The 25045-nt window shown below is 38.1% G+C and overlaps 1 protein-coding gene across 5 annotated transcripts in view; it reads right to left on the bottom strand.

Annotated features, from left to right (window-relative positions):
* Positions 1 to 5204: 5204 nt before the first annotated feature.
* The window catches only part of CNOT4 (CCR4-NOT transcription complex subunit 4), a 144275-nt gene continuing 124434 nt past the window's right edge, over positions 5205 to 25045 (bottom strand). For 2 of the 5 annotated variants that reach the window (XM_009203911.1, XM_021936303.1), the window contains exons 11-12: positions 7276 to 7488; positions 5205 to 6597 (exon numbers count right to left, since the gene is read on the bottom strand). In XM_009203911.1, coding sequence (XP_009202175.1) covers positions 6296 to 6597; positions 7276 to 7488 — 515 coding nt within the window. In that variant the 3' untranslated portion in view covers positions 5205 to 6295. The remainder of the gene's footprint in view (positions 6598 to 7275; positions 7489 to 25045) is intronic. The other 3 variants (XM_009203912.2, XM_003896634.3, XM_003896633.3) reach the window with 2 other exon arrangements.

Raw genomic sequence — 25045 nt, 5'->3', positions numbered from 1 at the left:
GCACACCTGTAATCCCAGCTACTTGGGAGGCTGAGGCAGGAGAATTGCTTGAACCCAGGAGGCAGAGGTTGCAGTGAGCCAAAACTGCGCCACTGCGCCACTGCACTCCAGCCTGGGTGACAGAGTAAGACTCTGTCTCAAAAAAAAAAAAAAAAGTATTTTCAAAGGCAGCTCTTCCTGTTGGAAAACTGCCTATGACTGTGTGAAGTCTAAGTCTGAACTAAATTAACAATTACTGAACAAGCACAAAAAATAGAGTACTGATTTTGGGGACAAGATAAATATTTGATTTCTTCAAATAGTTCATGCTAATGACCTCCAGTCATCTTTCACTTGAATAGGCCACTTGGGCAGAATTAAATACATCTGACAAAGGGCATATCTCAAAATTATGTTTAAGATATATAAGCTTTCTAACTTTTAAGAGTTTACATACTGTAATAATAAGGATATAAAATTAAATGATGGTTAATATTTAATAGAAAACTCAAAAGCCATGTGCAGTATACCTTGTGTCTTCAAGTTTAAGCAAACCTTGTTGGAGAGTGCTAACTGAATTCAACTCTGTATTTTAATACTATAGCATAATCTCTGTAGATATACATTGTTGACAGTTATTACTACCCATCCTTAAAACACCATTCTTACACAGCATACATAGGTAACAGTAGGTTATTTTTTCCCTCTCTGCAATTTCTAGACTTGTTCTAATTCAGCTAAGCCTAAAAAATGACCCACATCCATCTGACTTGCAAATGACCCTGAAACTGCAGTAAAATTTGCCTTTAACATCCAGCCTAAAATTTAACCATTAAAATTATCCCCTGTGTGACTACCTCTTGAAAAACAAACTATTGACTGTAAACCAAGAGCTTCTTTGGAAAAGGGGATGTTAAAAAGAGAAACCACTTCAAGGTAAATGAAACAAACAGGTACTATTCAAACCAAGGGACACACAACATGGTGACTAGCACTCATTGGCCAATAGCCAAAGATAGTCCTTCCTCTACTTCAATGGCAGACAAACTATGCCTACTAGTTTATCAAATCACAGCACAGATCTGGGCTAAGATGGTAGACTGAACTTACATATCTAATTTTATTTCTTCCTAAAGGTCCATTAAAATTCGAGTAACAGAAAAAAGAAAAACAGGGATAACAAGAGGAAATGACAGCAATAAAATCTAAGGACCTAGAAAGTAGACGGTTGGGTGGACTCACCTAGCTCATTTGAGAAAGGCCAACCTTAAGCTAACAGTGGGGAAAACTGAGCTCCAATCCAATTTACATCACAAAATCCTCAAGGGCACAGAAACTGACAGGACTAGATACCGCTAAAACCAGAGATAAAGTGTGTGGAGTGGGGCTAAATAAAGGTTACTAAGAAAGTTGTTTTAAGAAGTTAACTCCCTAGATTCATTCCCCAACTCCATGCTATTCTTCTCATAAATGGGCAGATATTTGGAGAGTTAATCTCTGGCGAGGTAAAGACTGCATCGGGGAGATTATATGTAGTATAATATTAAATACATAAAGAGACCTAACACAGCTCTGAAGCCCTGGCAGTCAGACCCTTACCAGCTAGGCCAGCCATTGGAAGACTCTTCTCTATGGAATCTGACCAGCCAAGGCCAAGAGACAGGCGCTAAAGACAATGACAACAGAGGTTACCCATTAGAAGAGACCACCCAGATCTTCCAATAGGGGAATTCAAAGTTGGCAAGCCCTACTCATGTTTTCAAAACTCCCCATCAATTTTCCATCTCGTTCATGAGCAGATAACTAAGGATTACCAAGCGTCTAACGAGTCTCTAATATAATCACTTCTTGGCCTTTTGGCTAAGATTAAGTGTAGAAATCTCCAATAAGGAAGCTAGAAATCAAAGCAAACAGATTAAAGCAACTTGGAGAAACAGCACAAGGAGAAGAAAACTATAAAGTTGAAAGAAAAATTCCTAGAAAGAACAGCCAAAGTGAAGATACAGATAGAAAATTGGAGAAAATATTTTAAAAAGCAGATGTCCAGAAAGTCTAGTATTTAAACAATGGAATTTTTGGAAAGGGAGAACAGAAAAAGAAAGTGCAAGAAATTCACTAATAAGTCAAGAAAATCTCCGAGAACTGAAGAAAATGAGTCATAAGATTTTAAAAACATACTGTATATCCACTGTGTCCAGCAAAATGAATTAAAATAGACCCACACCTGGCTGGGTGTGGTGGCTGACGCCTGTAATCCCAGCACTTTGGGAGGCTGAGGCAGGCAGATCACCTGAGGTCAGGAATTTGAGACCAGCCTGGCCAATATGGTGAAACCCCATCTCTACTAAAAATACAAAAATTAGCCAGGTGTGGTGGTGGGCACCTGTAATCCCAGCTATTTGGGAGGCTGAGGCAGGAGAATTACTTGAACCTGAGAGGCGGATATTGCAGTGAACCAAGATTGCACCACTGCACTCCAGCCTGGGCGACAGAGCGAGACTCCGTCTCAATAAATAAATAAATAAATAAATAAATAAATAAATAAATAAAATAGACCCACACCAAGGCAGATCACTGTGGAGTCCCAGAACACGGAAGACAAACTTGCTACAAGCTTCCAGAGAGGGAGAAAGATTACATATAGAGGATAAGAGCGTCTTTGGATTGTTCAACAACAAAACTGGTAGCAAGAAGGTAATAAGCTTTCAAATTTCTGCAGGAAATTATATAGAATCCTGTATCTACCAAACTATCAACTGAGAAGTAGAATTAAATATTATTTCAGACAAGCTAATTACTAAAATATTTATCTCCCACGTACCTTTCCTTAAGAAATACTGGAGGGTGTCACTCCAGCAAAATAAGATTTAGGGGAAAAAAAACAAAAAAACTAGGGTATGGGATTTAGGAATATAGGAAGAAGGTCCAAGAAAGGAGAGAGAACAAAGGGAAATATTAGAAATGACTGCTGTGTACCAGATCTGAGTACTGTGATCCATGAAAGCTGTCAGTATCAAGATTCCCACTGCTATTATACCAACAGGCTGCCTAAGTCAGTTTGGTTCAGGCTGCTTTCTGTACTTTCTGATTTTGACCAAGCCTAATGAACTTTCTGTTCTCCCTGCCAAGCCCTGATGAATTAATCAGCTGACACTTGTTTTAAACCCCACCCCTCACCCCAAAGGGTTAAGAGACTTAATTCACGAAGCATCTACTCCAGAGGACTGGTGAAAAGCCATGGTGAGCTTTGACACAGGAAACGGACAGCAGACTGATCCTGCAGACCATATTTCTGCCAGGCAACCGGGACTGTGCTTACATGACAAGACCTACCCCAACTGGCAAGCCCTGTTTTCCAGGACTCACGCATAACCTTGGCCACTGCACTTCTCAGAAGAGGCTTTCATAAATGATCAGAGACGCTAAAGCCAAACTATGCCCCAGAAGCTGTTTAGTTTATCTTCTCCTAAAAGCCTTAATCTAATAGTGACAACATTGCCCTTTCCTTCCACAGCTAGGCTTGGGTTTATTACTCAGCTTTTTAAAACTGAACAATATATTATTCAAGGATAGATACACAGCTGACAAAACTCTTGAAGATTAACACAGAAATTAAAATAAAATTTGTAGATGAGGAGGAAAGAAAATGGTCTAATTGGAGAGGGCAAATAGCGGGCTTTTAAGATACTGAGGTTCTTTTTTTTTTTTTTTTTTTTTGAGACAAGAGTCACGCTCTTGTTGCCCAAGCGGGAGTGCAATGGTACAATCTCGGCTCACTGCAACCTCTGCCTCTCGGGTTCAAGCGATTCTCCTGCCGCAGCCTCCAGAGTAGCTGGAATTACAGGTGCGAGCCACCATGCCGGGCTAATTTTTTTGGAAACGGGGTTTCACCATGTTAGCCAGGCTGGTCTCGAACTCCTGACCTAAGGTGATCCGCCTGCCTTGGCCTCCCAAAGTGCTGAGATTACAGGCGTGAGCCACCGCACCCAGCCTCTATTTTTAACCTCGGTGGTAGGCACACAGATCATTATTATTTTTATTCTTCATACTTTTTGTAAAGTCATGCTTTCTATAAACTCTTCTGTATGACCGATTAAACATACACACAATTACAGCACAGCCTTATAAGGTGGAAGTTCCCTCCTTTTACAGAAAAAGCAACATTTTTATTGATATGCCCATCTCAGGACTCCCTCCCCACCCCGCAAAAAGCCTTGATTACAATTTACTGGCATCTGAATATTATTTGTGCATTGGTCCATCATTTGGCAGTACAATGTGAAGGTTCAGGAGACTGAAGCAAAGTTCAAGGGCAAAGAGAGCCTGTCATTTCTAGTCCTCTCCACTTACCCAGGGAAATTTTGTTAATTTTACAAAACAATTTACTAACCACTTGGTCACCATCTATTTGTGGTGACATTTATTTGAGAATACCACGTTTAAGTTTCTAAAGCTTGTGTTGAAACTTTTTTTTAACAAATTAAAGTACAGCGTACAGGTAAGGATGAAAAAAACCCAGCTGAAAACACAGAACGCATAATCTCTATCTATCTAGTTGATCCGACAAAGCTTCCCTTAATGGACATGGCTGAAAATATGCCAGTTCCTGCTTTGGGCTTCTGAATGCAGTCCAAGACAAGACATACAAACCACACAGATCTTGGTGTCCTGTTGGGGAACAGGTAACTTTTATCCCCTACCCTCTTTTGGTCAGTGGTGTGATCATCGCCCCATCATCAGGTACTTCCTAAAATGGTCAGTCATAAAAGATGTGTCTGTAGATCATCTACATCAGAGTTTCCCGATCTCTTTCCCATCATGGCACTCACAAAGTGGTGCCACTTGTGTGGCATAGTGGCTGCTGCTCCCGCCAGGTCTCCCTAAAGAGAATCAACATCTCAGCATGTCAATAACCTCTCCATTACTGGCACATGAGGCTTCTCAGTTGGGAAGGCTTGGCCTGCATAATACAATAGCAGAAAGAGGAATCTTCTACTAAAAGCCACTGGAAGAGGGTTCTTGAGGACAAGATGGGCTGAACTTCAAGGATGACACTGACTGACAATAAAATGGTTGTTTATCCTCCACTTTCTTCTTCTAAGCCATCCTCCCTCCCTATTGTTGAAGATGTAAAATCAAATGGAAACATCTGATGGCTACTTGTCACAAAATCTTTCAAACTCACATGCAACAAAATGGAAAAACAAAAACAAGAACAACCCAAGTGTCATCATCAAGTTTTCTGTTTTATTTAAGATTTTAGTTTTAATTCTGAAGAAAGAGGTACATTTCCTTGTTTTTAGTTTTAGCGTCAGGTTATAACCAGGTTTTTGTTTTCTTTTCTCCTGTCTTTTCAATACTGCACAAACGTCCAGAAACTACAGGGTTAAGTAAAAGCTGCAGGCAAGGAGGTCAGAGATTTGCTCCTGATGGTGATCAGATGGCCCCAGAGCAGTGCTATCTCAGAGTGCCCTCGTCAGGTGAATTTACGGTAAAAGAAAAAAGATTCCGACAGAGGAGAAGGACTGAAGAAATCACTTACATTTCAGCTCTTATATTATTAATAGGTATTAAATCTGTGAATACTTTTTTTCTTTAAAACATTTCAATTTACTTTAAATCTAAAGCCAAAAAAATTTTCTCCTTTAAAAAAATTACTTCTCACCTCCTTATAAACTCTTTAGCAATCAGCCAGTTACTACTACAGATGAATTTGTCTTTCCATCAACTTCCAATACATTCTTTTGCTTAACAACACAATCAAGTCCTTGCCATCAACTTGCCAAAATAATTAAAAATTAATTTAAATTAAAAGCATTTTCCCTGCAATAATGATAAGCTGAATACAAGATGGATGCTAGGACCACTGTTTTCCCCCATGCATTTAGCAATCTCACGTAAATGAACCTGGTTTTCAAACTTCTGCAGTTGATAATGCATTTACTTGACCTTTCCTATAGATTAATCGCCATTTTCTGCTAAGCAGATTATGTCATTATTATGCGCAACAGACAAACAATAATTTTCTAAGTATTGAGACTGCCCTTTGATTTTTTTTTCTCTCCTTAAAAAGGCATTTTTAGAAACATTCAACAGTGTCACTCAAATGCTGGATCAACAAAAACTTTTACAATTAATAAAGAGATGGTAATGACCCTGTGATCGCATTGCATCTGGGGGTAGGGAGAAAAAAAATTGATCAGGTACTGGATTCTTCAGAACATAAGAGATGAGAAGGGAGCTGTGGGTGGTGGGCTGAGAGGGAGAAAACAGAGTGGGACAAATCCTGCATTTTCTAATGGTTGCTCCTCTTTGCCTAATGGCGGTCCAGTGTTGAACTCTGTAGTAAATCTGTGGGGGTTTTGCTGGGGGGTCTGAAGGCCGTCTGAAAGCCTGGGGGTGGGGAGTGGAAGCTGGAAGGGTTTGAAGGAGGAGGGTAGGGATTCCAACTGGCTCTGTGCAGAGGGATCTGTGTGCTGAAGGGGGCGCTGTGGTGGGTCTGTGATGGAGCAGCGCTGGGGCCGTCCATCTCTGTGAGGGCCTGAAGGGATTTTAGCCAGTGTGGAGGATTGTCATCTTGAAGAGAGTCTAAACTGTTTCCTGAAGATGCTGGAATACCTAAGGAAAGAAAAGAAAAAAGAGGGAAAATGGTGAGTTTGTGTGGAAAGAACAAGGTCATCAAACAAATTTAGAAAACAAAACCAAAAGGAAACACAGAAGAGATTACAATTTTAAACTCCTTCCACATGAGACCTTTTAAACCTTCTGTTCCTTTGATCCTCCCCCAACAACCAAGACTTATTGTCACACAAACCCATGCCTCCTCTTGAACTAGACTTAGTGCCCCACTGTCACAGAGGCACAGCTGCAAAATACCATTCCCCAGAACTGCATGACGGCATTTCCCAATTGTGCTTTTCTTCCTCTGACAGGGATGCGTAACAAGACAGCCTTATAATAGAGAGCTTTATAACAAAAAGTGGAGTATGTTCCTTATAAGAAGAGTAAGTCAGATCCTTTTGTACTTTGAGGCCTACAAAATACACATGTTGCTAGACGTTAACACCTACTTAAACCAGAAGAAGCAACCTAGGCACCAAATGCCTTCTTATTAATACACAACTAGGCCGACAGGTTAAATGAGACTTGCATGACCCCTGAGAACGAAACAAGCCACTCCACACTTGCAGCTTTGTGAAAAGAAGCTTATGTTGAAGAGATCTTGGTTTTTATTTTATCTGTGCTAAAAACCAAACTGTTGGCAGTCAGTGGAGCTGAAGGGAGTGAGAAAGTTACCTGTGATGATGGCTGGGTCTGTCCAGCTGCCAGGGCTGTCCCAACTCAGGCTGTCGGTGGTGGCAGTGTTGGAGGTTGGTGCACTGTGGTTGGCGTTGGAGGGGGAAGAAGAATTGGGCAGTCCACCAAAGTTGATGTTAATGTTGGGTAGAAGTGCCCTTAGCCCGTCCTGCCATTCCTTCATATTTAAACTCTCTACAGAACTGCTGTTGTCTGGGAGATTTACCAACAAAAAAATGAAAGATAAAAAAAAAAATAAAAAGCTACGTTAGAAACATATGTTGTTCTTTAGTGGTTAAGCGGGAGAAGAATTATTCTTTATTGAGCATTTAAAATGGGTTGTCCTAGCAAGATAAACTTCATTAGGATTTTGCTCGTGAGCTCAGAGCCCCTGAAGTAAGTGAGGAAAAACCTGCTCAAGGATCAGGAGAGGGAGCTTCTTGTCTCTCTACAGCCTATTCACCATTATGGGTTTGTAAATCAATAATCCAGTTTAAAGACTCAATGCTCCAGAGCACAATTTAGTTCCAGCTACATTATGAAGTTTCAGTTAGTGAGGCATTTAGCCAGCTGAGCTGATTTACGCTATAAAAAAGCCAAGTCTGCAAAGTCCAATATAGGAGCTTATTTCTCAGCCCATCAAATGGAAGAAAAGTCATTTTATGAAGAATAAACATAAGCAATAGAAAAAGAAAAATAATTAAGTCCTTCTTGATTATAAAACTGGCAATGTGTTTCAGAAGAGAAAAGCAGTAATGAACAGGCTTTTGAATTTGAAAAGAATGTATTTCCATTTAGTCACTAAGGCCAAGGAGGCAGGAGCTGACACCTTTTAGATGGAATAATGTCCAACACAGTCTGCCTGCCCTACTCCAACAGTTCGACCGATCATTCACAGCCGGAATCCTGGAGCCCTACAGTTTTCTGGGTCTATTTATGAATCGCATCAAACATGAGAAGACACTAGCAACATAAAAAAGGCTTTTTATAAATTGTGACTAAACTAACTTGATCTACTACCATCCAGAATCCACATAGTATAACTAACTGGTTGGGGGGAAAAGGGTGAAGTATAACAACTACTTAGATAATTGTTTTATTTAACAAATACTTAGATAGCTGTTTTATTGAAAATAGGAATGTAAGTCAAATTACAAACTAGAGTTTTGGAAAAAAGCATAGAAAAATATTTCTGATTCTACAGAACTGATTAGCAATCAACGCTGAGGAGGAGGAAGAGATGGAGGAGGAGGAGGTTCTATCAGGCACGATCTATGCTGCTTAGCAAAATCAGGATTTTCTTTTTGTAATTTTGCTTTCCACCAACCACTGATCTATGCCAAATTATATCATGTTTCAACAAGTGAAGCATTTAACTCCATTGACCTTATTTAGAAAAAGACAAAAAACTACAACTAAACTGAACAAAGGTCATCTCTGAACTTACTAAGATGAAGAAAAAGCTCTCTAGGCTACACAAAACAAGACATCAGAAGGGAAAATAAATTCTCCAAGCCACTTTCATTTCATAATTGATGTAATTTACTAAACCTCACATTTCTTATATTTGCATATTATTTTACATTTGTATTGAGTTGTATGGTTTACAAGACACTCTAATAGTCAATTATTTCATTTGATCTTCACAACAGCCCTAAGAGGTAGGCAGAGGAGGATAAATAATCTGCATTTACTAGATAAAGAAACAGACTCAGGAATAATTTGCCCAAGTTCACAAAACTTGTTATTGAGAACCTGAACCTGAACCCTGACCAAAAAAAAAAAAAAAAAAAAAAGCAAGCAAGCTTACTCTCTCTTGATCTACTCTGTACAGACTATTAATTTTTTAAAGGGTCAAATATTAAAGGGAAAGTCCAGGGGAAGATCCATGATTGAAAGGAGGCAAGAGAGAAACACAGAAGCATTATAGTATGCCCACTGGTCATGATTTGAAGAGAGATATTGTGACTCAAGGAAGAAACTGGACTTTGTGGCCAGGAGAAAAAAATTCTAATCAAGAATACAATCATTAGTTTCCCCCTGGCTCCCTAACTACATGAGACACAAACAAGATCACAAATTTAAGTCCTAGAACACTCTCAATTACAGGAAGGTTTACGGCTATGGAACATTCTAACTTTTAAAGCAGTCAAACTGTCAGGCTGAATAACTTAAAATAGCTTCCAATTAGGCAAAAACAAAACAGGGAAAACTTCCTGGAAGAAAAATAAAATCCCCCAGAAATAGAAAGATGATGTATAACTACATGGGAAAATGTTCAGGAGGATAAATGCTCTTACACCGAGTGGCTAACGTCCCTAAGAAGTCCATGCAAAATGATGATCCTCCCTCTTCTACTGACTAGGGAGAGAGAGAATATCCCATAAGTCAGACCAATCTGCTCCTAACTTTTGCTTTACCATTTAGTGAGCAATGAAACTGAGGAACATTTAATTTTGCATTAACAGAATAACACTTGCATTTACATAAATCTTATTTGAAAATCAGTAATAAAGTCAAAAGACAATAAAGGCAGAGGGGTTATATGAGAACTCTCTGTACTTCCCACTCCGTTTTGCTGAGAACCTAAAACTACTCTTAGAAAAGTTTGTTTTAAGGGACATTTGTTCCTGTAATTGTAGACTAATCAAATCAAACAAGAGTATGTTAGCCAAACAAATTCACATATGGCACATGATGCAGAAACAGTGAGAAATTTAGATCCTCCCAGGTGCACTATGATTACAGGATACCTTGGGAAATAAATTAGCTAGTTTATAATGCAACAATCTTTACACCCCTCCTCCCCCCAAAACATCATGTGCCTTGACATTTTGGGAGCCTGACAGCATGGGTGTGTGGCTTACAGTAAAGCTGCAAGTGTTACAGGGAAGTAGAATGATGCTTTTAGCTCTTGGAATAGGACCATATTCCATCTAGCTTAGAAGAAAAGAAGTTTATTTCACTGTTTTTTCCACTATTGCTATGCCAAGTGTTGGCACAAAGAAAAGGTGAGAGAAAGGAAATCAGCTTAATCCTAACCCCATCAAAATAGCTCATCTCAGTCCAGCCGTACCTGAAGTCACGTCCTTGACTCCCCATTCCCTCCCAATGACCCAAATTTGTCTTGGCTGCAAGGGCTTCTGGCAATTCCATTCTTTGAAACACACACAGCAGGGTTTATCAACCTCATCACTACATAACAGTTTGAACTACATAATTCTCTGTTGTGGAGCGCTGTCCTGAGCACTGTGGGAGGGTAAGCAGCATTGCCGGCCTCTACCCACTAGAGGCTAGGGGTACCAGCTCCCCAGTTTTGATAGCCAAAATTGTCTTTAGACATTGCAAATGTCTTCTAGGGAAGCAAAATTGCATCCAGTTGAGAACCAGAACCACTGACACAAACGAAGTCGACACCTTGGCTTCTAGGGCTCTTAAATGATCTCACTTGACTGCACATTTTCCTTTTGAATAGTACCAGGACTTTGACCACTGACTCAACTTGATGCAAGTTCATTTTCTTTTATTTATACAGGACTTCACACTGGAGTACAATCCAACGTGTATAAGTCAGTAGGTTTCATATAGAAAACATTGTAGATAGGTTGTATGAGGCATCTCTACAACTGGCTGTCAATATAATTTAGCCATGTATATCCCAGGACTCCTAATTCATAAGTAAAAATAACACCGGCCTTACTCTCTCATAAGGATAAAAATAAGAGAAGGAAATGGAATTTGGAGCACATTTATTACTTGCTAAATGCCTAACAACAAATGCTCCACTGGTGGTCAATACTGAATGGATATAAACTTTCCAAGAAGCTAAGGCAGAGTATTTCTTACTGCCAGGAACTAGCCCTGTGTACAAGTCTCCTTTTAGGAACTTGGGAATAGCGCCCATCATTCTCAGCGGTACTGTGAAGTCAATCTAATAAGGAGCCTTCTCATCGCTAAAACATTACAAAGATACCAGAAAGTACTTTAAACTTACCATAAGATGTGAAAAGAGCAAGCAAAGTATAATAAAAATCAAGTTACCAAACATTTTATATTAAAAACAATACTAATTTTATTTTTAAAATAATTAGTAATAGTATAATACATCAGGGAAGGAGTGTTTATTCTTAAAGAATTGATAATATATTTAGATGTTTTCTGATGTTAAAAAATTTTACTTTATGGCATATAAGTATGTACAACAAAACACTATTTTCAGTTCTAAACAATCTGAGGGCAGGAAAGGGGGTCAAGTTGTTGGTAGTAGTTCTATTTTTCAGTGCAGAACTCAAAGGCACACAATTTAAAGTACTTTCAAGATGCCATGTGCCACACTTTCATATTCTACTGTGTAAGAAGTATCAGTATACTTCGTTTGCCTGCCTCAGAAAACCTCTTATTAAAGAAGAAATTATAGTTAAAATTCTGCTACTTTGCTGGTCAAGGTAGCAGAATCCATAGTAAGCTGATCATGATGCACTAAACAAGTTGACAAATCTAGTTTTTAGCAACAACAAGTTTAAAAAATCAGTATAAAATGCATATATTAAGACCGCCAAGCTAAAAATCAAAGCAACTCTTTACTGAGTGCCTACAGTGTGCGTGGAACATAAAAGCACTTAAATCATGACCTCTGTTTTTAAGGGGCTAAAAGTCTAGACAGTGGGACGATGAAAATACACGAAAAGTTCAATAACTACATCTGAAAAAGCAACAGAAGAAATGCCCAGGGTATATGATTAAAATAAGCTACATAAGTTCAGTAAAAAGACAGGCCAGTTGGGACACGTATGGGAACGTGTTGGTGGGTGAAGAACAGTAGCATTCGTGGAGTTGCCATTTTAGTTACTACATAGCTTTCCCCCTCCTCCCACGCCAAACCTGAAAATCTCACAACAGGTTGAAACTATCTTTAGTATTTCTACATAACACTGTACTAGTCCAACTGTTTACTAGGAAGTACACAGAAAGGCATTTTAAACAATGACTATCTTATAGACTGTATTTCAGAATGAATTCTGACATCAGACCTTTCACAGAACACTGCTTGGGCAAGCACACACCATTAGCATTAATAGCATACAGAGTGGGTGTCCCTCCTTTCTGTTCTCCAGGTTAACTGCAATATGTTAATTATTATGAAATGTAAAACTATAAATAGCAAAATGTGGGCAAACCTACTCATAACAGTAACCTGTCACTGGCAATAAGCCAATGAGTTTTTCTAGCTGGCATAAAAAGCTTCACCTGAAAGAATGGAAGTTGAGGGGGCAGGGTACCAGGACAAGGCATCCTTCCTTCCCACCTTGATTTTATGTAGTTTACGTAGGGTGCCATGTAAAATTTAATTTGAAAAATAAGATCTGCTGCTAAAAGGGTAAAGACATAGAAGACCTCTGCATAATGACAACATATTGAGATAAAACACACGTAAAACAAGCCCCCAAACAAGACAATTCCAGTAGATATGTTTCCACGAATATATTTTTGTGCCATCAAATCAGGATATTGTGCCTTCTTGGAATTCTTGCCTCTATTTTATTTTTGGTACCACCTCCTCAAGGTCTTCTCATTGAACAATAAATACACCCCTACAGGGTGCATTTATCCTCAGCGAGGATGTCTCTCACTGAGAGACCCAGTCACAAAATACACCTAAAAGTGTTTATTCTGCACTTCAGTTTGTGAGCCATATTTAATGGTCATTACCAAAAGGCTCAATACAACCTGATTTTTTCTAAAAAGCTTTTGTCTTCCATCTTCACTCTTGTCCTTTACAGTTCAAAACCACATGCTCCAGTGGTTAGGTTACTTAAACAAATCTTTCTTGGTGCAAGTGGCTACACAACAGAAACCTGGTTCCTACTATGATTAACTCTTTGCCAGTTAGACTTCCAAATCTTTGTGCATTTTTAGAAAGACATAGGGAACAACCTGTCCTAGCTCCTGCCCCCACACCCCTCCCTCTTATAGATGATCTCCTCCCAGTTTTGGGATGGAGTGCATCTTCATCAGTATTTGATTTGAACAAAGTCTCAACTTCCTCAAACCTCAACAATGAATCTCTAAGTGACTCAAATATAAATGATTTATGCTGAACTAAACTTCAAAGAGCAGACAAAATTTGTCATATTGAAATTTAAAAGAAAGCCTTCATAATATAAGCATACTGTACATCAGGGCAGTCACAAAAATCTTTCCAATTTATTAACTAAAATATGCAGAGAAAATGACTTCTCAGTAAATGAATTGTTACAGACAGACATTATAAAATCAGTTTATGAAAAACGTTATTCTAGTTAAATAGTTTACACTCAAATTTCTAGAACTATGTTTATTATAAAGCAAGACAGACCAATACTGCAGTAGGTCACAGACAAAATCTTAAGGGTTTAATAGATCTGAAAGTAGAGTTTGGATTAAGTGGAAAATCTTAAGAACCCAAATGAAAAAAAGAGTTCTGAGCAGAAACAAAGAACCTGAACAAAGTAACAGCCAAAACAACAACAAAAAAGGCAAAATTTGTTTATACTAGTAGAAAGAAGCAGAAATGACATAAACAGAAAAATCCAGATCCGCTACATACGGCTTGTGCTTTCTAAACTTTATTCCCTCCATTCTCCTTGCCTAGAATGCTTTCTTGTTCTCTTCAAGTAGTTTTTATTCAATCTTCCAAAAGTCAAAGTCTCTTCTCTTCCACCGGACAGCACTTAGGGTCTGAACCACTCATCTGGCAGCACACTGTGCCGTGCCATCAACTGCAGTTACTGTCCACCCTTCCATGTACTCATACTTCACCCTCTCACAACTCCGCTGAAAAGCCTGATGGGGACATCCTGTACATTCTTCAGCATGTAGCTCAGTGTTTTAGAAATGTTACATGCATCAAGATATCCACAGACTTGAGGGTCTGACTTGAGAAGAGCTGGAAAGTGACTTTCCCCAACAAAATCTGTTTAATTCATATCTATATAATGCTGTGAACAGATGGTTCTCTCCAAAAAGATGCAAAGCTTTCTGAATGCAGGAGGAGTAAGTTAAGTTTTGGGGTCCAAGAGGCTTCTCTGCATGTAAACTGAAGAAAATGAGCCACTAAGATGATATGTTTTTAATAGCATTTCAGATGCCAAAACACAAGCAAATACACTTTTAAAAAGTACAATGCATCAAAACTGTTTAAAGAAGGAATGTTTTATTAAAAACAAATATTCTAGTATTATGTGTACAAGATATTAAACAAGAGTCTCTAAGATATATTCTACCCATTTTTCTACTCCAGTCACTATTCCTTCACTCACTATGCACTTTATGTACTCAATTACTTTAGTATCAACAATCCAATGAGGTTAAGCAGTAGGTTCATTTTACAAATGAGGAGACTTGAGTAGGCGCTGTAGTTCCAAGAATTTGTCCCAGGTTATAGAGTTAGTGTTGCAGTCAGCAATTAAAATCAGTCTGACTCCAAAGCATTTGTTCTTGCCATCAAACGTACTACCAACCAGTCTGTGTCCTGGGCAGGACTCATGGGCTAATTAGAAGGGAAGGAACAAATGTGTTTAAATAACTATAACATGGGATAATAAATGCTATTCTAGTATGAGCAAAGACCTATGGGGCATAAAGAAAGAAGTGAATAATTATTCCATTCTACATATAGGATAAATGACGAATAAGAAAACATCAGAGGAAAAGCAGCTGATGTGGAAGAGGGAAAGGACATCCCATAGAGAACACAGGGATGCACAGGCCACAGGCAGCAAATAAGAAAATACAGTGGGAACATTTCAAAATATAAGTAGATGTGTTTTGCATAATGTGTATTCTAAAATGTTCCTATAAGGATCTATAAATCTGTCTTGAAGGAGAATCAGATTAATGAGAACAAGAAGAATCTAGATGGCTGCTTTTTGAAGGACCTAAGGAATCGGAATCTAAGAAACAAAACAAAAATATTTATGTGCAAAGTTATATAAAAAAAAGAGGAAAAAGTAAACAAATTTTAATACAAAAGATACATACACCCTTAGAAGCATCACAGACTGGATCAGATGAGACCTGAACCAGAATATATAAGCAACACTAAATGAAGGCAAGGGACAAAAAAGATTCATTTAAAAGATCTGTAAAACGTCAAAGCAGCAGCCTGGAGGGAAGCATTTAAGTGAGCACAAAACTGAGCAGTGACCATGAACAAAGCCCTGTGAGGAGTTCCAAAGATGGTCAAGGGAACGTAAAATAAGGAGATGATACATAGATCACCAGAATATTCACCTAACACTACTTTCCCAAAACAAATGACAAAATTGCAGAGACATGGAGGGTGTCAACCACCCTAACATCTTTGAAGTCTAAATCGGCTAGAAGAAAATAAACCTGACAAAACATTCCTTGCTGACGATCTCTCTTTTCCAAGGTGAAAATAAGGAAGACAACTTTTATTCTGGACTTAATTCTGACCGACGAAGAACTGGTTGGCTACTGCAAAAACAACAGAAACCCTAGGAGGATGTGACAGAATTTTGGGATTTACAAAAGCAGGGAATGAGAATAATTACACTTGAGTTCTTCGATGGCAAGCATCCTCGCTATTTTGCAAATACCACAGTGTATTACAATCATTTGTTTACATGTTCACTTTTTACAACTAGACTTTGAGCTCCTCTAGGAAAAGGATCTTGATTTAATCATTTCTATGTAGTAAACAATGCCTGAACCTGAACTTCAGCAGGTACTTTATGTTTCCTAAACATATAACCCTGAACATTGGCTTCCAGGTATTTTTTTTTTTTTTTTAGACGGAGTCTTGCTCCGTCGCCCAGGCTGGAGTGCAATGGTGCAACCTCAGCTCACTGCAACCTCCACCTCCCGGGTTCAAGCGATTCTCCTACCTCAGCCTCCCAAGTAGCTGGGATTACAGGCATGCACCACCACGCCTGGCTAATTTTTGTATTTTTAGTAGAGACAGGGTTTTGCCGTGTTGGTCAGGCTGGTCTCGAACGCCTGACCTCGTGATCCACCCGCCTCAGCCTCCCAAAGTGCTGGGATTACAGGTGTGAGCCACCGTACCCAGCTTGCTTCCAGGTTTTTTAAGAAAACAACTATCCAAAAAAGATAGGGAAAAGGATGGGTGGGAGTGGTCCCATGGTTATAGAGAGCAGTGATTCACAGGCCACAGAAGATGCTAAAACATGACATTTTGACTATGCAATAATAAATAAATCTATAAGGAAAAGAAAATTAGAGGAAATCTAAAGAAGTTGGTTGTTACACAGGGAGAATCTGATGGGATTAGATTTGAAAAGAAAGAAAAGATGGGTAGAGGTATATAACCTACTTGTATATAAAAGTATAATTCTTATGGATTAAAGTAAGAATACATAATGATCTGGGGAAAGTGAAAAATGCTGAAAGCAAGACAAAGCTATGTTTGGAATAAGGGGAATATCAGGAAAGGCCACTGCTCAGCCTGATGCCATATTAAGACAGGAGAAAAGGCAGGGCAATGTGGTTCCATGTTCATTTTGCTTCCTTCTGTCTTTAGATAAGAGCATGATCTTCTAACCAAAAGGACAGATTAAGTAATGTGAAGAAGGGAACTGTTAAGTCAGGAGAGATGCAAAGACATCACAAAAGCATCTGCTCAATTCAAATGAGTTTAAATCTTTAGACTGAAAATGAGTTTTATCCCAGGCTCTTAATCTTCACAGGTAAGCGCACAAAACCACTGTTAAAAAAGTACCAGAAATGGAGGAAATGGTGGACTCTAGAAGCAACATGCTTAGAATTATTATTTTTTTTATTTTTATTTTTTGAAACCAAGCCTTGCTCTGTCACCCAGGCTGGAGTACAATGGTTCGATCTTGGCTCACTGCAATCTCCGCCTCCCAGGTTCCAGCGATTCTCCTGCCTCAGCCTCCTGAGTGGCTGGGATTAGAGGCACGTGCCACCACACCCAGCTAATTTTATTTTTTGTATTTTTAGTAGAGACGGGGTTTCCCCTTGGTTGACCAGACTGGTCTCAAACTCCTGACCTTGGGTGATCTGCCTGCTTTGCCTCCCAAAGTGCTAGGATTACAGGCCTAAGCCACCATGCCCAGTCTAGAATTAGTTCTTCAGAAAATTCTAAAACATTTGGGGCTTGATGATTTCTTTAGAAATGAATATGATGGGTTTATCAATCACTGTTCTGTCTGCTTGTGTTTGGGGGTATTTTTCATGGGAAATAATGTATAGCATTTCGACTAGAACTCAGCTCGATTCCACCTAAAATATACAGTAAGTTTAATTCTGAAATTGAACAAGTAGTCATAGAAGTTCCACTAACAATTGTTTTCCATTGGAAAAGTCCTTATATATTCCACGGCCCACTTCCTTTCCCCTTCTGTTGCCCATCTAAACTCAAAGAGTTTGTAGTTAGCTCTGTTCCCATCCCACTGATTGCTCAATCTTCCCCAAAAATGGAATAAAGTTATCAATGAGAGTCAAAATGAATTTTCATAAAGAACAAATTCTATCAAAGTAATTTATTCTTTGGATAGGGTTCCTAGGATGTCAGAAGTATAATATATCTGGAATATGTCTTGAATTCAGCAGTTTCTGGTAAAATTTGCTGATGGTTCCCTTTTGGGATAACATGGTAAAGTATAGCATGGATAACAGCAGTGTTTAGATGAATCTACACAGAATATGAGATACTGAGTCAGCCTAAAAGTCTCTGTAATACTCTTGGCTTATATTTGACCCCATGCTTTTTATTATACTTAACAAAACCCACAAAGTTCATTTAAATATGCAAGTGGAAAGCCAATTCTACAGATGACAGAATAGCGGAAACTACAACTATTCTCAAAACTCTTACATTCTTTGACAAATGTTATTAATAGTGTTATTAATAACATACATCTATCATTTTATAATCACATAGTTCTTTCATAACACAAACTTGTAAGATGGGGATATATAAACAGGATACATTCTAACAATACCAAATCCAAACACATACAATTTAACAGATAATTAGATTTTTAAAAATGCATTCGTAAAAGGCAGAATGGAGAAGATCTAACCATTAGCATGTATGGGAAAAGGTCTAGTGGTTTTGCTTAATAGGCTTATGATACTTGGTATGGCAACTGGGTAATGGAACGCCTAAAAAAGTAACATTAAGACCGTATAAATAGATGTACAATGTCTAAATTAGCAATTGTATGACCTTAGGCAAATCACAAATGATAACCACCCTGCTTCTCATTTATCAAATGGAGATAACTACCCTACAAGATACTTTTATAAAAGAACTCTATAAACATAAGGGAAAATACAAATATTAGTAACAAATTTTAATAAGATTATCTGATCATATGTGGATTATTATATTCAAGTGTGAGCTTCATATTTTAAGAAAGGAAACATCAAGTCAAAATGTGTGTAAAGGAGAATTAGACTGAGAGAATTCAAAATCATGTTGAGTGTGGAATGGTTCAAAGAAGTGAGGCTGTTTGATCTACATCCAGAAGTTAACAGACAAGTGGTCTTCATGTGTTTAACAAAATGCACCTAAGAAGTACAATTGGAAAAAGACTTTGGCTTAACCAAGACGAAAAATTTCTAACAATTTTGCCCTAAAGAACTCCCTACCTAGCAAAGTACAAAGCTCCTAAAACACCTCAGGAGTACACACGAAGCATTCTGAAAAAGAGGTATTAGAGAGACTTTCTGAACTGCGTATATGTGTTTCACGGAAGATTTACCAATATTTATATATAGATTTATGGGTATCACAAATGAGGAATCACTTGATAAGAAAAATATGTTAGTTTTTTTTTTTTTTTTTTTTTTTTAAGGTGTGTGTTAGGGCTGGGCGCAGTGGCTCATGCCTGTAATCCCAGCACTTTGGGAGGCCAAGGTGCGTGGATCACGAGGTCAGGCGTTCAAGACCAGCCTGGCCAACATAGTGAAACCCTGTCTCTGTTAAAAAATACAAAAAACTAGACGGGCATGGTGGTGGGCCCCTGTAATTCCAGCTAGTTGGGAGGTTGAGGCAGGAGAATCGCTTGAACCTGGGAGGCAGAGGCTGCAGTGAGCCGAGATTGCGCCATTGCACTCCAACCCAGGTGACAGTGAGATTCTGTCTCAAAAAATAAATAAATAAACAAAAGGGGTGTGTGTGTGTGTGTGTATGTGTGTACAGGGGGTGTTGGAAAAATAAGGAAAAGTCAAGAGCTGAGGTTTCCCAAATTCAGAGGTTAAAAAAAAAAAGGAAGAAGAAAAATTAATCACATAGTGAGTGGGTGATGTGTAGGGGGCAAAATCTTAACAATGAACACCACAATGCCAGAATAGAACCAAAAAATGAATTATAACTCATATGCAAATGAATCTGACTGAATGCTTCCAAAAGTCCAGATTAACACAAAACAGATCCATGCTTTGCAGGCCTCCAGAATTGACACCACTTTCAACCATCAATTTTCCTTCCACAAACATTTATTGCACGTCTACTCTGTACCATTTTCTCTGGAGCTTGATGCTATGACATTCTCTAAGAGCCTCCTAAAAACCATGCTGTTCTTCATTTTTTATTTTTTAAGGCTAGTCAAGTGAAGTTCTGCTTATTTCTTAACAGATCACTCAGGACTGGCCATTCCAAATGAAGTCAGTAATAGCTTTTGATTGTTTAGTGGCAATAAAATATTTTTATTGGGGCAGAAGTTTCTCTTCAGGCTTACATTCAGATGAAAGTATTTTGCTTCCTATACAGCAAATCTCTTTATGGTTATATATCTATTGAAATTCCTGAGATTGCTGATGTTCATAATTTTCCAAATTAAAAGACTCAAGTTATCTAAAAGTTATTTAAAACATGAAACTCAGTTCTTTACTGCATTTGATTACACAGCACACTTTTATTTCAATAGTGAAGATCAGTTAGTCTTATCTTTTTCTAAAAGATGGCTCCTATCAGCATCGAATTGTCTTAAGCATTTAAATCAACATAACAAAAATCCCAAATAAGAATAAAATTTTCACTTTTCTGAAACATCATTTTAATTGACAGATTCTTCATAATCCAGTTATAAGTTTCATTTTTAGAGAGTACTCTTTAGGCATTAAATGATGATTTACTTTAATTTCAGAAGAAAAATTATTTCAGAAAATGATATAACTTCATTATTTTATAAAACTAAATGAAGTGGAGATGGATATAGTCATGGTGATAAACATTTCCAAACCAACATACCAAACACACATCTTTAAGAGTTCTTTCCCATTGTGCTAGTTACCCAAACCAAGAGACATTTATTAAGGTTTTCAGATTTTTTTAAAACAAATGTCTGTTTTTTAAAATAAGCATTTATATTCTGAAATTCAATTATTTTAGCTATGTAAAATGTGTGATTAAAAAATAACGCTGGGGGAAACTAAAACGCACATTACTAAGTGGAAGAAGACAATCTGAAAAAGCTACATTAGTTTTAAAACTAATCTGTACTTTCTAAAAACGACCCTGAAACGCCTCTGTGTGCCACCTATTCATTACCCAGATCATCAAGTGGGTTCATACACTGTAACATATGTTCCCTTCTGGTTGGGGGGGTGCTTATAATGGAGAACACTGTGCATGTGACAGGGGCAGGGAATGTAATGAGAAGTCTCTGTACCTTCCACTCAATTTTGCTGTGAACCTAAAATAGCTCTAAACAATAGTCTGTTTTTTAAAAAGACTATTTTGCTTTTTATTCCTCCTTACAGTATATTCACATACTAGGGGAAATACAAACTTTTTGTGTTCAATTTGCAAATGGTGTCTCAATCTAAATGGAATTAAGTCTTAATAAGAACACATCTTTTCCAGACCTATATGATGATACTCCTGTGGAAGACAGAGTTTCAAAAGACCCTGCATTCAAAAATTTATATGCTCATCACATCACTCGGGGGCCTTAGTTTAAAAATCATTTAAAATATATAATTATTTAAGTGTTCATCCTTAGCTATAATTTATAGTTGAATTAGGGACAGATTGCCAGAGACAATCTTGACAGAACCAATTCTCAGTCAATGTTGAATCTTATTTCAAAAGAAGAAAGGTAAAAAAGACGAACAGATGAAAATATTTTCAAATACAAATCAGAAACTGCAATATTCTTACTTCAGATATGCTAGAGCTATAAACTGAATTAGAACTGCTTTACTGAAAAAAAAATTTATTAAAAACCACATTTGCAAAACTTTGAATTTTAGTCATATTGTTGAGCAGTGTTGACTTTTTATAAGAGCTAGAATTATCTTAGAAGTTGGGGGAACTGAAAAATGCCCAAGTTTTACAATGTCAAAAATCTTTATTGATTCAAAATTTTACAGTGCCGTGGTCATTCCCCAATCTGCTCCAAAATCCAGACTATGATTTCTGTTTAAATGTGTTGTTTTGATTTAAAAGAGAGAGAAGGCTAGGCGCAGTGGGTCACGCTTGCACTTTTGGGAGGCCGAGGCAGGTGGATCATCTGAGGTTGGGAGTTTGAGACCAGCCTGGTCAACAAGGTGAAACCCTGTCTCTACAAATACAAAACTTAGCCGAGCGTGTCGGCCTGCACCTGTAATCCCAGCTACTTGGGAGGTTGAGGCAGGAGACTCACTTGAACCTGGGAGGCAGAGCTTACAGCGAGCCAACATCGCGCCACTACCCTCCAGCCTGGACGATGGAGTGTCTCAAACAAAATAAAAATAAAAGAGACAGAAGGAGGAAAAATATATATATATATACTCGTTTAGGATCAAAGGCAGTTTGGAATAAGCTGAAAGGTGAGTAAGAGTAGTTACTGGGGAGACAGAGGGTCTGCTGACTCTGGTAATTGAGTAAAAAGACTGAGAAAACACTTAGTAGACTGATGGGGAGAGACTTCTCTCCTTTGAAGCGGGAAAACTGGCTAGGCACGATGGCTCACGCCTGTAATCACAGCACTTTGGGAGGCCAAGGCGCATGGATCACTTGAGATCAGGAGTTTCAGACCAGCCTCCGTAACAAGGCAAAACCTGTCTAAAATACAAAAACTAGCCAGGCGTGGTGGTGTGTGAACGTAGCCCCAGCTACCTGGGGGGCTGAGGTGGGAGGATCAGTTGAGCCAGGGAGGTCGAGGTTGCAGTAAGCCGTGTTTACACCACTGCACTCCAACCTGGGCAACACGGGGAAACCCTGTCTCAAAAAAAAAAAAAAGAAGAAAAGGGAAAATTCAGGCCTGTCAGGGATCCAGTAGGAAAATCATACAGGTAGTGTACATTAAGATTTAGTCATGATCTCCTTGCTAATTGTGGTAAATTACATGGAGAAAGAAATTTCTTTGACCAAAGAAAAAGAAACTGGATAGAGAGGTGAACACAAGCTATCAGAAGGAGACTCATAATAGTCAATAGTTAAAATCTGAAAGCAAGTTACAAAACAAAGGTTGCAGGGCTTTATGTGTTTATTTGGAGATTATATAAAATCCTTGCTTATTTTAATAATATGCTTCATTTCAATTAGTCACTACCATTTAAAATGCAGGTGAGGTCTTACAAGTTTACATCTATCAACACTGGGCAGACTAGAAACCAAGATACGTTACAATTGTCTGGAACCAGGGGAAGACTACGGGTAGATTAATTAGTAAATGTTAAGTTTAGAAGGAAAAGGAAACCTATCTGGTAGCAAATCTTACTCTAAATGGGGACTGGGGGGAGTAGGGTATGTGTGTGTATATATGTGTGTATGTATATATATGTGTGTGTATATATATGTATATCAGCCATCCATAATCATGAATTTTACTAGAAACTAACATTTTTAACAGAGAAAACCCAAGTGGAACTATGGCTGTAACCAAACATTCAGTTTAAGGCCAATGACAAAACTTCCCACTTGGCTGATGAAGTCATAACCCAGGGAATCTTTTACCTTTAGCTGGATACTAAACATACAGATGTAATAACGGAAAAAATAAAAATAAATAAATAGCTGTCAGACTTCTTGCAAATGCCAACATATAACATGACAATGTTTTAGAACAACCCACTAAAGTTCTAGATCACTACTTTCGGTTCCATCGATACATTATTTCAGTATGCAAGTGTGATAACAGAGTGTAAACGCTAGTGCAGTCCTTGGGCCAAGATCTCACTATATTAAGAAGCAGTGCTAGGCTACAAAAGTTGATTGCAGATTTCTTGCATTTCTTCTTGGAGATGGTGACAGCATTATCATCTTTAAATCCTTGTAGAGCTCTGCCTGTTTCCTTATGCTGAAAACAACAACTTCCTTGATTGGAAAAAAAAAAAAAAAAATCAGCAGATACGCTATCATTCTACATGGTGTAGCACAGGGTAGCTCTTCTTCAAAGATGAATCTGAGATCACACCTTTAGTGTGTATGTAATACATCTTAGTGCCATTACTACAAATTTTTTTCCATTTTGTAATATTAGAGATGTCACCAGTCTAGTGGTTATGTGTGTTGGCCCCTAAATTCTCTTTGGTACTGCAGAAAAATCCTGGGTAAATTAAACTTCACCTGTTTTACTCTTTTAGTTCTAACACTGGTAATTATGTAGTTACCGTAAGTTTATTTTAAGAGTACCTGCAAGGTTACAATTCTTTCCCCTGCTAAAGTTACTCTAAGATCACTGGGCCACATTCAACACAGGGCAGCTTTGAAAACCTACAGGATCTGTGACAACAGCTGCCAGCTGGTGGTCATTTTGAAAGCCTTCAAATTCATTGTTTGCAATGATATTCACAGTTGTAAGCCCTTGACTTGAGAGAACTACTATAATTAAACTGTAAGACACAACAATGTTTACAGAAGAGACAGATTCTGAATCTTAAAAGTTTTTTCCTCCACTGAGTTACAAGCATGAAAGCACATTTACATGGTGAGGGCTAAAGAAATTGTTAGAATGTGACTATAGACAAATCTTAATCCTTTGAAGCCTTGTTTATTATCATCATTGTTATTACTTGGTCTTTAAAAGAAGGATTGTTATAAGACTATATTTATTTATTCATAGCTCTGAAGTGTCATGATTCCAAAACAAATCATTTTTAAATTATCCTTTCCTTGGATTTTCCCAAAGACTGTGTTATAGATGGGTATCTTAGTGGTGGGATTGGAATTTGATGAGGAAAAGCTATGAAATATCTGTTCAGAAAAAACATGACCAGGGTGAAGTGGGCACCAGTATTACAACCTTACTGCATTTAAATAGCATCTTTGGTTCCTTCAAAAAATAATTGTTATAAAAATATGGCATTTATCCTGAAGACATGAATTAATTGGGACACAGCAAGAATAAATACATGAATAGACATAGGTCACAGGTCACCGAAATGACCTGAGACATCTTCCTCTGCTACATTCACTAAGTGGAGGATTTAACTGAAACTTGCTTTATACAAAAACACACACACATTCAACTGCACATGCATACAGAGAGCTAGGCTTATGGTTTACCTTTGCTAAACAAACGCTTTCTTACATAACGCTAATTAAATGTCATGAAGACAGTAAGACTGTTACTAGCATTTCAAAGCTATTTAGAGTTGCTTCAAACATTTTTACCACTCAGAAAAGCAAACCTCCTAAGTGTCTTTTGCCTAGAGCTCCTTGCATTGCCCCGGCCCACCACCTTTTTAAAAGGATGTATAAAAGTTGCTTGATTCACAAGCTTAAGTTGCAGGAGTACTGCCGTGCAGAAATACGGAATATTTTAAGGTTTAACATTTGCCTTTTAGCCTACTG

This window comes from Papio anubis, chromosome 4 (genome assembly GCF_008728515.1).
Source record: "Papio anubis isolate 15944 chromosome 4, Panubis1.0, whole genome shotgun sequence".
Classification (NCBI taxonomy): Eukaryota; Metazoa; Chordata; class Mammalia; order Primates; family Cercopithecidae; genus Papio; species Papio anubis.
The sequence above is the reverse complement of the archived record's forward strand: the minus strand, read 5'-3'. Positions and strand labels throughout refer to the sequence as shown.